The sequence below is a fragment of the Phyllobates terribilis genome, unplaced genomic scaffold (assembly GCF_046119375.1).
Source record: "Phyllobates terribilis strain yellow unplaced genomic scaffold, ASM4611937v1 Scaffold_3__8_contigs__length_932513732, whole genome shotgun sequence".
NCBI lineage: Eukaryota > Metazoa > Chordata > Amphibia > Anura > Dendrobatidae > Phyllobates > Phyllobates terribilis.
Genome location: NW_027362763.1, coordinates 23,161,475 through 23,174,345, shown reverse-complemented (window position 1 = coordinate 23,174,345; position 12,871 = coordinate 23,161,475). Strand labels below are relative to the sequence as shown.

At 42.5% G+C, this 12,871-nt stretch overlaps 1 protein-coding gene across 5 annotated transcripts in view; it reads left to right on the top strand.

Moving 5' to 3' along the window:
- LOC141258721 (uncharacterized) overlaps positions 1-12,638 on the top strand; it is a 121,512-nt gene extending 108,874 nt beyond the window's left edge. Inside the window, exons 6-7 of one of the 5 annotated variants that reach the window (XM_073673761.1) lie at positions 9,400-9,523; positions 9,959-12,638. In XM_073673761.1, coding sequence (XP_073529862.1) covers positions 9,400-9,523; positions 9,959-11,376 — 1,542 coding nt within the window. In that variant the 3' untranslated portion in view covers positions 11,377-12,638. Of the gene's footprint in view, positions 1-9,399; positions 9,524-9,955 lie in introns of all 5 variants that reach the window. The other 4 variants (XM_073673765.1, XM_073673763.1, XM_073673762.1 and 1 more) reach the window with 4 other exon arrangements.
- The last annotated feature ends 233 nt before the right edge of the window (positions 12,639-12,871 follow it).

The following is a 12,871-nucleotide window of genomic DNA, read 5'->3' as shown; positions in this document are numbered from 1 at the left end:
AGAGGAGAGGAAACTGCTGGGAGATTATACAGTATACACTGGAGGATTCTGGGTGATGAACGGAGAGGAGACTGCTGGGAGATTATACAGTATACACCGGAGAATTCTGGGTGATGAGAGGAGACTGCTGGGAGATTATACAGTATACACTGGAGGATTCTGGGTGATGAGAGGAGACTGCAGGAAGATTATACAGTATACACTGGTGGATTCTGGGTGATGAGAGGACACTGCTGGGAGATTATACAGTATACACTGGAGGATTCTGGGTGATGAGAGGAGATTGCTGGGAGATTATACACTGGAGGATTCTGGGTGATGAGCGGAGAGGAGACTGCTGGGAGATTATACAGTATACACTGGAGAATTCTGGGTGATGAGAGGAGACTGCTGGGAGATTATACAGTATACACTGGAGGATTCTGGGTGATGAGCGGAGACTGCTGAGAGATTATACAGTATACACTGGAGGATTCAGTGTGATGAGAGAAGACTGCTGGGAGATTATACAGTATACACTGGAGGATTCTGGGTGATGAGCGGAGACTGCTGGGAGATTATACAGTATACACTGGAGGATTCAGTGTGATGAGATGAGACTGCTGGGAGATTGTACAGTATACACTGGAGGATTCTGGGTGATATGAGGAGAGGAGACTGCTGGGAGATTATACAGTATACACTGGAGGATTCTGGGTGATGAGCGGAGAGGAGACTGCTGGGAGATTATACAGTATACACTGGAGAATTCTGGGTGATGAGCGGAGACTGCTGGGAGATTATACACTGGAGAATTCTGGGTGATGAGAGGAGACTGCTGGGAGATTATACAGTATACACTGGAGAATTCTGGGTGATGAGAGGAGACTGCAGGGAGATTATACACTGGAGGATTCTGGGTGATGAGAGGAGACTGCTAGGAGATTATACACTGGAGGATTCTGGGTGATGAGGGGTGACTGCTGGGAGATTATACAGTATACACTGGAGGATTCTGGGTGATGAGACTGCAGGAAGATTATACAGTATACACTGGTGGATTCTGGGTGATGAGAGGAGACTGCTAGGAGATTATACACTGTAGGATTCTGGGTGATGAGAGGTGACTGCTAGGAGATTATACACTGGAGGATTCTGGGTGATGAGGGGAGACTGCTTGGATATTATACAGTATACACTGGTGGATTCTGGGTGATGAGAGGAGACTGCTGGGAGATTATACAGTATACACTGGTGGATTCTGAGTGATGAGAGGAGACTGCTGGTAGATTATACAGTATACACTGGAGGATTCTGGGTGATGAGGGGAGACTGCTGGGAGATTAAACACTGGAAGATTCTGGGTGATGAGGGGACACTGCTGGGAGATTATACACTGGAGGATTCTGGGTGATGAGAGGAGACTGCTGGGAGATTATACAGTATACACTGGAGGATTCTGGGTGATGAGCAGAGACTGCTGTGAGATTATACAGTATACACTGGAGGATTCTGGGTGATGAGGGGTGACTGCTGGGAGATTATACAGTATACACTGGAGGATTCTGGGTGATGAGAGGAGACTGCTGGGAGATTATTCAGTATACACTGGAGAATTCTGGGTGATGAGGGGAGACTGCTGGGAGATTATACAGTATCCACTGGAGGATTCTGGGTGATGAGGGGAGATAATACAGTATACACTGGAGGATTCTGGGTGATGAGAGGAGACTGCTGGGAGATTAAACAGTATACACTGGAGGATTCTGGGTGATGAGAGGAGAGGTGACTGCTGGGAGATTATACAGTATACACTGGAGGATTCTGGGTGATGAGCGGAGAGGAGACTGCTGGGAGATTATGCAGTATACACTGGAGGATTCTGGGTGATGAGCGGAGAGGAGACTGCTGGGAGATTATACAGTATACACTGGAGAATTCTGGGTGATGAGAGGAGACTGCTGGGAGATTATACACTGGAGGATTCTGTGTGATGAGAGGAGACTGTAGGATTCTGGGTGATGAGGGGAGACTGCTGGGAGATTAAACACTGGAGGATTCTGGGTGATGAGAGGAGAGGAGACTGCTGGGAGATTTTACAGTGTACACTGGAGGATTCTGGGTGATGAGGGGAGACTACTGGGAGATTAAACACTGGAGGATTCTGGGTGATGAGGGGAGAGGAGACTGCTGGGAGATTATACAGTATACACTGGAGGATTCTGGGTGATGAGGGGAGACTGCTGGGAAATTATACAGTATACACTGGAGGATTCTGGGTGATGAGAGGAGAAGAAACTGCTGGGAGATTATACAGTATATACTGGAGGATTCTGGGTGATGAGAGGAGACTGCTGGGAGATTATACAGTATGCACTGGAGGATTCTGGGTGATGAGCGGGGACTGCAGGGAGATTATACAGTGTACACTGGAGGATTCTGGGTGATGAGCGGAGACTCCTGGGAAATTATACACTGGAGGATTTTGGGTGATGAGCGGAGACTGCTGGGAGATTATACACTGGAGGATTCTGGGTGATGAGAGGAGACTGCTGGGAGATTATACAGTATACACTGGAGGATTCTGGGTGATGAGAGGAGACTGCAGGGAGATTATACAGTGTACACTGGGGGATTCTGGGTGATGAGGGGAGACTGCTGGGAGATGAAACACTGGAGGATTCTGGGTGATGAGGGGAGACTGCTGGGAGATTATACAGTATACACTGGAGGATTCTGGGTGATGAGCGGAGAGTAGACTGCAGGGAGATTATACAGTATACACTGCAGGATTCTGGGTGATGAGAGGAGACTGCTGGGAGATTATACTGTATACACTGGAGGATTCTGGGTGATGAGCGGAGAGGAAACTGCTGGGAGATTATACAGTATACACTGGAGGATTCTGGGTGATGAGCGTAGAGGAGACTGCTGGGAGATTATACAGTATACACTGGAGGATTCTGGGTGATGAGCGGAGAGGAGACTGCAGGGAGATTATACAGTATACACTGGAGGATTCTGGGTGATGAGAGGAGACTGCTGGGAGATTATACAGTATACACTGGAGGATTCTGGGTGATGAGCGGAGAGGAAACTGCTGGGAGATGATACAGTATACACTGGAGGATTCTGGGTGATGAGCGGAGAGGAGACTGCTGGGAGATTATACAGGATACACTGGAGAATTCTGGGTGATGAGAGGAGACTGCTGGGAGATTATACTGTATACACTGGAGGATTCTGGGTGATGAGAGGAGACTGCTGGGAGATTATACAGTATTCACTGGAGGATTCTGGGTGATGAGAGGAGACTGCTGGGAGATTATACAGTATACACTGGAGAATTCTGGGTGATGAGAGGAGACTGCTGGGAGATTATACAGTCATGGCCAAAAGTATTGAGAATGAGACAAATAGTAATTTTTCCAAAGTTTACTGCTTCATTTTTTGTAATGGCAATTTGCATATACTCCTGAATGTCAAAGAGTGATCAGCTTAACAGCAATTACTGTACTTGCAAAGTCAATATTTGCCCAGAAAATGAACTTTAACCCCCAAAACACATTTCAACATCATTGCAGTCCTGCCTTAAAAGGAGCAGCTAACATCGTTTTAGTGATTGATCCATTAACACAGGTGTTTGTGTTGATGAGGACTGGGCTGGCGATCAATCAGTCATGATTAAGTAAGAATGACATCACTGGACACTTTAAAAGGAGACTGGTTCTTGGTATCATTGTTTCTCTTCAGTTAACCATGGTTATCTCTAAAGAAACACGTGCAGCCATCATTGCACTGCACAAAAATGGCCTAACAGGGAAGAGTATCGCAGCTACAAAGATTGCATCTCAGTCAACAATCTATCGCATCATCAAGAACTTCAATGAGAGAGCTTCCATTGTTGTCAAAAAGGCTCCAGGGCGCCCAAGAAAGACCAGCAAGCGCCAGGACCGTATCTTAAAACTGTTTCAGCTGCGGGATCGGACTACCAGCAGTGCTGAGCTTGCTCAGGAATGGCAGCAGGCTGGTGTGAGTGCTTCTGCACGCACTGTGAGGCGGAGACTCTTTGAGCAAGGGCTGGTTTCAAGGAGGGCAGCAAAGAAGCCACTTCTCTCCAGAAAAAACATCAGGGACCCACTGATATTCTGCAAAAGGTACAGGGAGCGGACTGCTGAGGACTGGGGCAAAGTCATTTTCTCTGATGAATCCCCTTTTCGATTGTTTGGGACATCTGGAAAACAGCTTATTCGGAGAAGAAGAGGTGAGCGCTACCACCAGTCTTGTCTCATGCCAACTGTAAAGCATCCTGAAACCATTCATGTGTGGGGTTGCTTCTCAGCCAAGGGAATCGGCTCACTCACACTCTTGCCTAAAAACACAGCCATGAATAAAGAATGGTACCAGAATGTCCTCCAAGAGCAACTTCTCCCAACCGTCCAAGAGCAGTTTGGCGCCCAACAATGCCTTTTCCAGCATGATGGAGCACCTTGCCATAAAGCAAAGGTGATAACTAAATGGCTCATGGAACAAAACATAGAGATTTTGGGTCCATGGCCTGGAAACTCCCCAGATCTTAATCCCATTGAGAACTTGTGGTCAATCATCAAGAGACGGGTGGACAAACAAAAACCAACAAATTCTGGCAAAATGCAAGCATTGATTATGCAAGAATGGACTGCTATCAGTCAGGATTTGGTCCAAAAGTTGATTGAGAGCATGCCAGGGAGAATTACAGAGGTCTTGAAGAAGAAGGGGCAATACTGCAAATATTGACTTGCTGCATTAACTCATTCTAACTGTCAATATAACCTATTGGTACTCATAATATGATTGCAATTATATTTCTGTATGTGATATAAACATCAGACAAACACTAAGAAAAACCAGAGGCCAGCAGATCATGGGAAAAGATCATTTTGGTGTCATTCTCAAAACTTTTGGCCATGACTGTACACTGGAGGATTCTGGGTGATGAGAGGTGACTGCTAGGAGATTATACAGTATATACAGGAGGATTCTGGGTGATGAGAGGAGACTGCTGGGAGATTACACAGTATACACTGGAGGATTCTGGGTGATGAGCGGAGCGGAAACTGCTGGGAGATTATACAGTATACACTGGAGGATTCTCGGTGATGAGAGAAGACTGCTGGGAGGTTACACAGTATACACTGGAGGATTCTGGGTGATGAGCGGAGCTGAAACTGCTGGGAGATTATACAGTATACACTGGAGGATTCTGGGTGATGAGAGGAGACTGTTAGGAGATTATACAATATACACTTGGGGATTCTGGGGGATGAGAGGAGACTGCTGGGAGAATATACAGTATACACTGGAGGATTCTGGGTGATGAGCGGATAGGAGACTGCTGGGAGATTATACAGTATACCATACCTCTAATTCTTTGAAGGAAAGAAAGAGGGACACATCTTGTGACAAATTTTGGCCATGCCCCTGGACACACCCTCAATCCACGCCCATTTATCATTTCTTTCTCTCCCAGCAGGAAGAGTTGTCAGAGTGGCACTGGTCGTGAGGGACATTCAGCAGACAAATTTTGGGCATGCCCCTGGACACACCCTCAATCCACTCCCATTTACCATTTCTTTCTCTCCCAGCAGGAGGAGTTGTCAGAGGGGCACTGGTCGTGAGGGACATTCAGCAGACACTCGAGACTGCAGGGCTAAATCCCGGACTGTCCACTGTGTCCAGGACAATTGGTGTCAGGGACGTCACAGCGACAAAACCAGGAAGATCACACAATATCTCACCGTTGCGTCACTCTGTCAGGATTTTGTCAGGGGTTCGCGAGCACACGAACCCGACTACTCAATACGGAGCTATCCGACCCGGCCTGTATTATAGTTCAAACTCGGCCGGTGGTGGCAGCGAATAATATTAATTGGGTTATCGTGAAGCTGGCAGTAACCGTACGGGACGCACACACATATTCCATGTGTTGGAATCCGGAGGTGTGACGCCATACGCTTTCTGCTCACTTTCCGATAGCTACGTAGGGAGTAATCGGGATTGTGTGCTCGCGAATCCCTGCTCAGTCCTGTGAATTCTTGACACAGTTACGACAGCTCTGAGATATTGTGTGATCTCCCCGGTGTCATCGCTGGCGTTCCTGACAGGGGGAGACATATAGATACACCGTAATGTGGAAAAAGGGGGGAGACATATTATAAATACACAGTAATGTGGAAAATGGGGGGAGACATATAAATGCACAGTAATATAGAAAAAGGGGGAGACATATATACACAGTAATATATAGAAAAAGGGGGAGACGTATTATAAATACACAGTAATGCGGAAAATGGGGGGAGACATATAAATACACAGTAATATAGAAAAAGGGGGAGATATAAATACACAGTAATATATAGAAAAAGTGGGAGACGTATTATAAATAAACAGTAGTATAGAAAAAAGGGGGAGGCATAATATAAATACACAGTAATATAGAAAAAGCGGGAGACATAAATACACAGTAATATATAGAAAAAGGGGGAGACGTATTATAAATACACAGTAATGCGGAAAATGGGGGGAGACATATAAATACACAGTAATATATAGAAAAAGGGGGAGACATAAATACACAGTAATATATAGAAAAAGGGGGAGACGTATTATAAATAAACAGTAGTATAGAAAAAGGGGGAGGCATAATATAAATACACAGTAATATAGAAAAAGGGGGAGACATAAATACACAGTAATATATAGAAAAAGGGGGAGACGTATTATAAATACACAGTAATGCGGAAAATGGGGGGAGACATATAAATACACAGTAATATATAGAAAAAGGGGGAGACGTATTATAAATACACAGTAATGCGGAAAATGGGGGGAGACTTATAAATACACAGTAATATAGAAAAAGGGGGAGACATAAATACACAGTAATATATAGAAAAAGGGGGAGACGTATTATAAATACACAGTAATGCGGAAAATGGGGGGACACATATAAATACACAGTAATATAGAAAAAGGGGGAGACATAAATACACAGTAATATATAGAAAAAGGGGAGACGTATTATAAATACACAGTAATGCGGAAAATGGGGGGAGACATATAAATACACATTAATATAGAAAAAGGGGGAGACATAAATACACAGTAATATATAGAAAAAGGGGAGACGTATTATAAATACACATTAATGCGGAAAATGGGGGGACACATATAAATACACAGTAATATATAGAAAAAGGGGGAGACGTATTATAAATACACAGTAATGCGGAAAATGGGGGGAGACATATAAATACACAGTAATATAGAAAAAGGGGGAGATATAAACACACAGTAATATATAGAAAAAGGGGGAGACGTATTATAAATACACAGTACTATAGAAAAAGGGGGGATGCATAATATAAATACACAGTAAGAGGGGGAGACATTATAAATACAAAGTAATATAGAAAAAGGGGAGACGTATAAATACACAGTAATATAGAAGCAACAAGAACAAAATAAAAGCAAAAAGCTAAATTTAAAGGAATGAAAGATTGGCAAAATAAAGGGTGGAGAGGGTTAAGGATGAGAAGGGGGATGGAAAAATATGGTTTATCAAGGAAAATGGGGGAAAAATCAAAAGGAAAAAATTAAAGGGATAGAAGGAAAAAGATTAGTATGCACAGCATTGGAAAGGGGTTGCCATACACATATAAGATACCTTTATATATAAAAAACTGAAGAGGTGGGAGGGGAAGAAAAGGAACAGGAAAGGCAAGTAAAGGAAAAGAAGAACACCTGTAAGAACAAGTGGAGAGACAAGACTTTAGATAACTACTAACTTATAATGTAAAATACTGTTTGCTGAATCCTAATAGCTGGCGCAGGTCTCATGAAGTCACCTCCACGCTGCTCGGACAGTTAAACAGCAGAACTTTTGTTCCTAAAAAGTAGCAGAAAATACGCAGCATTTACGCTGCATGTGACAAGGTCTAAATTCTAAAGCAAAGTGGATGTGATTTCATGAAATCTCCGCTTTGTGGTCTGAAGACGCCGCTGAACGCATGAAGAGAAGAAAACGCCGCTGCATTTTTAAGCGCAAAATCAAAGCTTTTCTGTACTATTAAAAAAGCGTTAAAATCTCTGCTTCATATCTGCCCCAAAGTCACGATAAATAAGGGAGAAACGCATAAAATAAAAGCAACAAGCACGCAATAATCAGAGAAGGTTGTTACTGCGTCATGTGGTGCAGACACCTGCAGAAAGAATGCAGCATTTATGCTACGTGTGAACACGGCCTCACCATAACAGTTTTATTAAATTTTTTATAGGTTTAATAGAGAAAAAATATCAATCACGCCATTTTTTGCGTCATTTACTGATCCCCGTGAATAATCTGATCGCTGTGTTGTGGGGGTTGTTATGATTACAGGGACACCAAATATGTCCGTGTTATGTGCTGATTTGTGATGTTCATTATTTTTTATAAAACGCATTAAAAATGACAATATTTTTTTCAAGTGCTCTCATTATTTTTTAGCAATTTTATAGCCTGGAAAAATCTCTTATTCTCCCTCTAGATTAAAAATACATACGTGGTCCACAGCAGTGTATTTTTTATCAGTACAAGATGACTGTAGTCAGAGGCTGCAGTACAGATCAAGAACACAAAATGCTCCCATGACATCATCAGAGCTTAACTCCCTGTGTCAGTAATGGTTTAAGGTCCCTGTGTCAATAATGGTTTAAGGTCCCTGTGTCAATAATGGTTTAAGGTCCCTGTGTCAATAATAGTTTAAGGCTGTGGGTTCAAGACCAGGGACTCACAGAAAAAAATACATTTTTGTAATTGCTCATTAGTTTTACTACGTTTATATGACCAAAAAAAAATCATTTTCTTCACCTCAGTATAAAGACACCATAAAAATACATTGTTATACACAATGTATTTCTATGGACTTTTAGGAGCTGCTTCTGGATTCATTGCCTGCAATGTAGAGTCAAGATCACTAAATTCTCCTATGTTTATCATTGACAGCTGTAGCTCAGTGGTTAGAGCTACAGCCTCTGGACACTGAGATCCCACTTGGTGCGAGTTTGAGTCCTGAGGAGATGTGATCACAGGAGAAAGAGAAGATGTGAGTAATATAATTTAATTTATGCACTGAGCAGCAAGCGGACCCACCCCCCGAGGAGGAGGAGCTATAGAGCAATGAAAACATCGAAGAGGTGAGTATATATAAAACCTGGGAGAACAGCTGTGCCGGGACGTGGGACTGAGCCCTCAAATCGGGACATTCCCGCCGAAATCCGGAACCATTGGGACCTATGCTATACACTGGAGGATTTTGGGTGATGAGCGGAGAGGAGACTGCTGGTAAATTATATAGTATACACTGGAGGATTCTGGGTGATGTTCTTCTCGTTGGTTGTCAGGTTCCTCTCCGGTGTCAGGACTTCGCTCTCTATTTCTCCATGGAGGAGTGGGATTATGTAGGAGGACACTGGGATCAGTATCAGGACGTTGTGGTGGAGGAGCACCGGCCTCTGGTGTCACCAGGTAAGAGGAGACCTCAGTCATTTCTTTGTGGGTGTTGTGGCCGCTTCTGTGGTCGGCATTGGCAGATGTCACTGCTGTCACAGGCCGTAGTTGTAACATGATTTCGCCTTTGTCTGAATGTGCACTGATGATGGAAGAGGAGCAGGTCTGCTCTTGGATGTGGTCTGGAAGTTCAGTGGTCTCTTTTGTACTACCTCTGAGGATTGATTAGAACTTCTCAGACACAGGTACTGGGGATGCAAGGACCATAGGAGGATTTCACATTCTGCATCTTCTGTTCCCGTGATGATCGGGGGATTTGCCCTTAATGTGTATTGGATCCCATAACATTTCTTCTAGATCCTCCACCCTGGATCAGAAGTGGGACATGGAGGGGCCTTTACATTTATAGTTGTGATTTTAAAAAATAATGAAATCATTTTTTATTTCCAGCAGAGAATGCAAGTGATCATCCTGGTGGAAATGTGATGTTATCGATAAAATATAATGTAAAAGATGAAGATATCCCGTGTCAGTCCTCAAGAGAAAACCTCATTACCCTTAATGTACATCGAGAACATCTTGTTAAATATAAGAGAAGTCACACAAGAGAGAAGCCGTATTCATGTTCAGAATGTAAGAAATCCTTCTCAGGCAAATATCATCTTATTAGACATCAGAGAATACACACAGGAGAGAAGCCGTATTCATGTTCAGAATGTAAGAAATCCTTCTCAGGCAAATATCATCTTATGAGACATCAGAGAAAACATAAAGAAGAGAAGCCGTATTCATGTTCAGAATGTGGGAAGTGTTTTCTAAACAAATCAAATCTTGTTTTACATGAGAAAAGACACAAAAATGAGAAGCCGTATTCATGTTCAGAGTGTGGGAAAAGTTTTTTAGGTAAATCAGACCTTGTTAGACATCAGAGACGTCACACAAGAGAGAAGCCGTATTCATGTTCAGAATGTAAGAAATCCTTCTCAGGCAAATATCATCTTATTAGACATCAGAGAAAACATAAAGAAGAGAAGCCGTATTCATGTTCAGAATGTGGGAAGTGTTTTCTAAACAAATCAAATCTTGTTTTACATGAGAAAAGACACAAAAATGAGAAGCCGTATTCATGTTCAGAATGTGGGAAAAGTTTTTTAGGTAAATCAGACCTTGTTAGACATCAGAGACGTCACACAGGAGAGAAGCCGTATTCATGCTCAGAATGTGGAAAATGTTTTTCACTCAAAGTTATTCTTATCACACATGAGCGAATTCACACAGGAGAGAAGCCGTATTCATGTTCAGAATGTGGGAAATGTTTTACTGTAAAATCAAGTCTTATTACACATAAGAGAATTCACACAGGAGAGAAGCCGTATTCATGTTCAGTATGTCAGAAAAGTTTTAAACATAAATCAGGTCTTATTAAGCATGAGAGAATTCACACAGGAGAGAAGCCGTACTCATGTTCAGAATGTGGGAAATTATTTGTGCGTAAATCAAATCTTATGACTCATGTGAAAATGCACACAGAAGAAAAGCCGTATTCATGTTCAGAATGTGGGAAATGTTTCCATACTGAAGCTTTGCTAAGTTCTCATCAAAGAGATCACACTGGAGAGAATCCGGTTACATGTAGCGAATGTGGGCTCTGTTTTATATATGAATCAAGTCTTCTCAGACATAAGAAAGTTCATGTTCAGAGTGTGGAAAATGTTTCTATAAACGAATCATTTCCGGTGAAACATCAGAGAAGTTACACAGTAGAGAAGCCGTATTCATGCTCCGAATGTGGGAAATGCTTTATTAGCAAAGACAAACTCCATAGTCATCAGAGAAGTCGCACACAAGGGGGAAGCTGTTTTACTGTTTAATATGAAACATCTTTACAAATATTTACAACATTACAAAGAATTTATCATTGTTTTTGTTTTGAAAGTCAAAAATCATAGAATCATAGAATGGTAGAGTTGGAAGGGACCTCCTGGGTCATCTGGTCCAACCCCCTGCTCAAAGCAGGATTCACTAAATCATCTCAGACAGATGTCTGTCCAGCCTCTGCTTGAAGACGTCCATTGAAGGGGAACTCACCACCTCTCGTGGCAGCCTGTTCCACTCATTAATCACCCTAACTGTCAAAAAGTTTTTTCTAATATCTAATCTGTGTCTCCTCCCATTTAGTTTCATCCCGTTGCTTCTAGTCTTTCCCTGTGCAAATGAGAATAAAGATGATCCTTCTACAATGTGACAGCCCTTGACATATTTGTAGACAGCTATTAAGTCTCCTCTCAGTCTTCTTTTTTGCAAGCTAAACATTCCCAAATCCTGCAACCGTTCCTCATAGGACATGGTTTGCAGACCAGTCACCATTCTGGTCGCTCTTCTCTGAACTTGCTCCAGTTTGTCTATGTCTTTTTTAAAATGTGGTGCCCAAAACTGTACACAGTATTCCAGATGAGGTCTGACCAAAGAGGAGTAAAGACCGATAATGACTTCACGTGATCTTGACTGTATGCTTCTGTTAATACATCCCAGAATTGTATTTGCCTTTTTTGCTGCTGCATCACACTGTTGACTCATGTTCAGTCTATGATCTATTAGTATACCTAAGTCTTTTTCACATGTACTGTTGCTTAGCTCTATTCCTCCCATTCTGTATATGCTTTTTTCATTTTTATTGCCCAGATGTAGTACTTTGCATTTTTCCCTGTTAAAAACCATTCTGTTGGTTGCTGCCCACTGCTCCAGTTTATTTAGGTCTTTTTGAATCCTCTCTCTCTCTTCTCTAGTATTAGCTATCCCTCCTAGCTTTGTGTCATCAGCAAATTTAATCAGTTTACCCTCAATTCCTTCATCTAAATCATTGATGAAGATGTTGAACAATACAGGTCCCAGGACAGAGCCCTGTGGTATCCCACTTGAGACATTCATCCAGCTGGATGTGAAGCCATTTACAACCACCCTTTGAGTCCGATCACTAAGCCAGTTATGAATCCACCTAACAGTTGCCTGGTCCATTGCATACTTGGTCATTTTTTCAATAAGGATGGTGTGAGATACTTTGTCAAATGCTTTGCTGAAGTCAAGATATACTATATCTACAGCATTTCCCTGATCCACCCAGTCAGTGATTCTGTCATAGAAGGAAATTAAGTTAGTCTGACATGACTTGTTAGTTACAAACCCATGCTGACTCTGGTTAATCACTTCATTCTTATCCAGGTACTTACATACATGATGTTTAATAATTTGTTCAAAGATCTTTCCTGGTATAGAAGTCAGACTCACTGGCCTATAGTTCCCTGGGTCCACCTTCTTCCCCTTTTTGAAGATAGGAACAACATTTGCTCTTCTCCAGTCTTCTGGGAC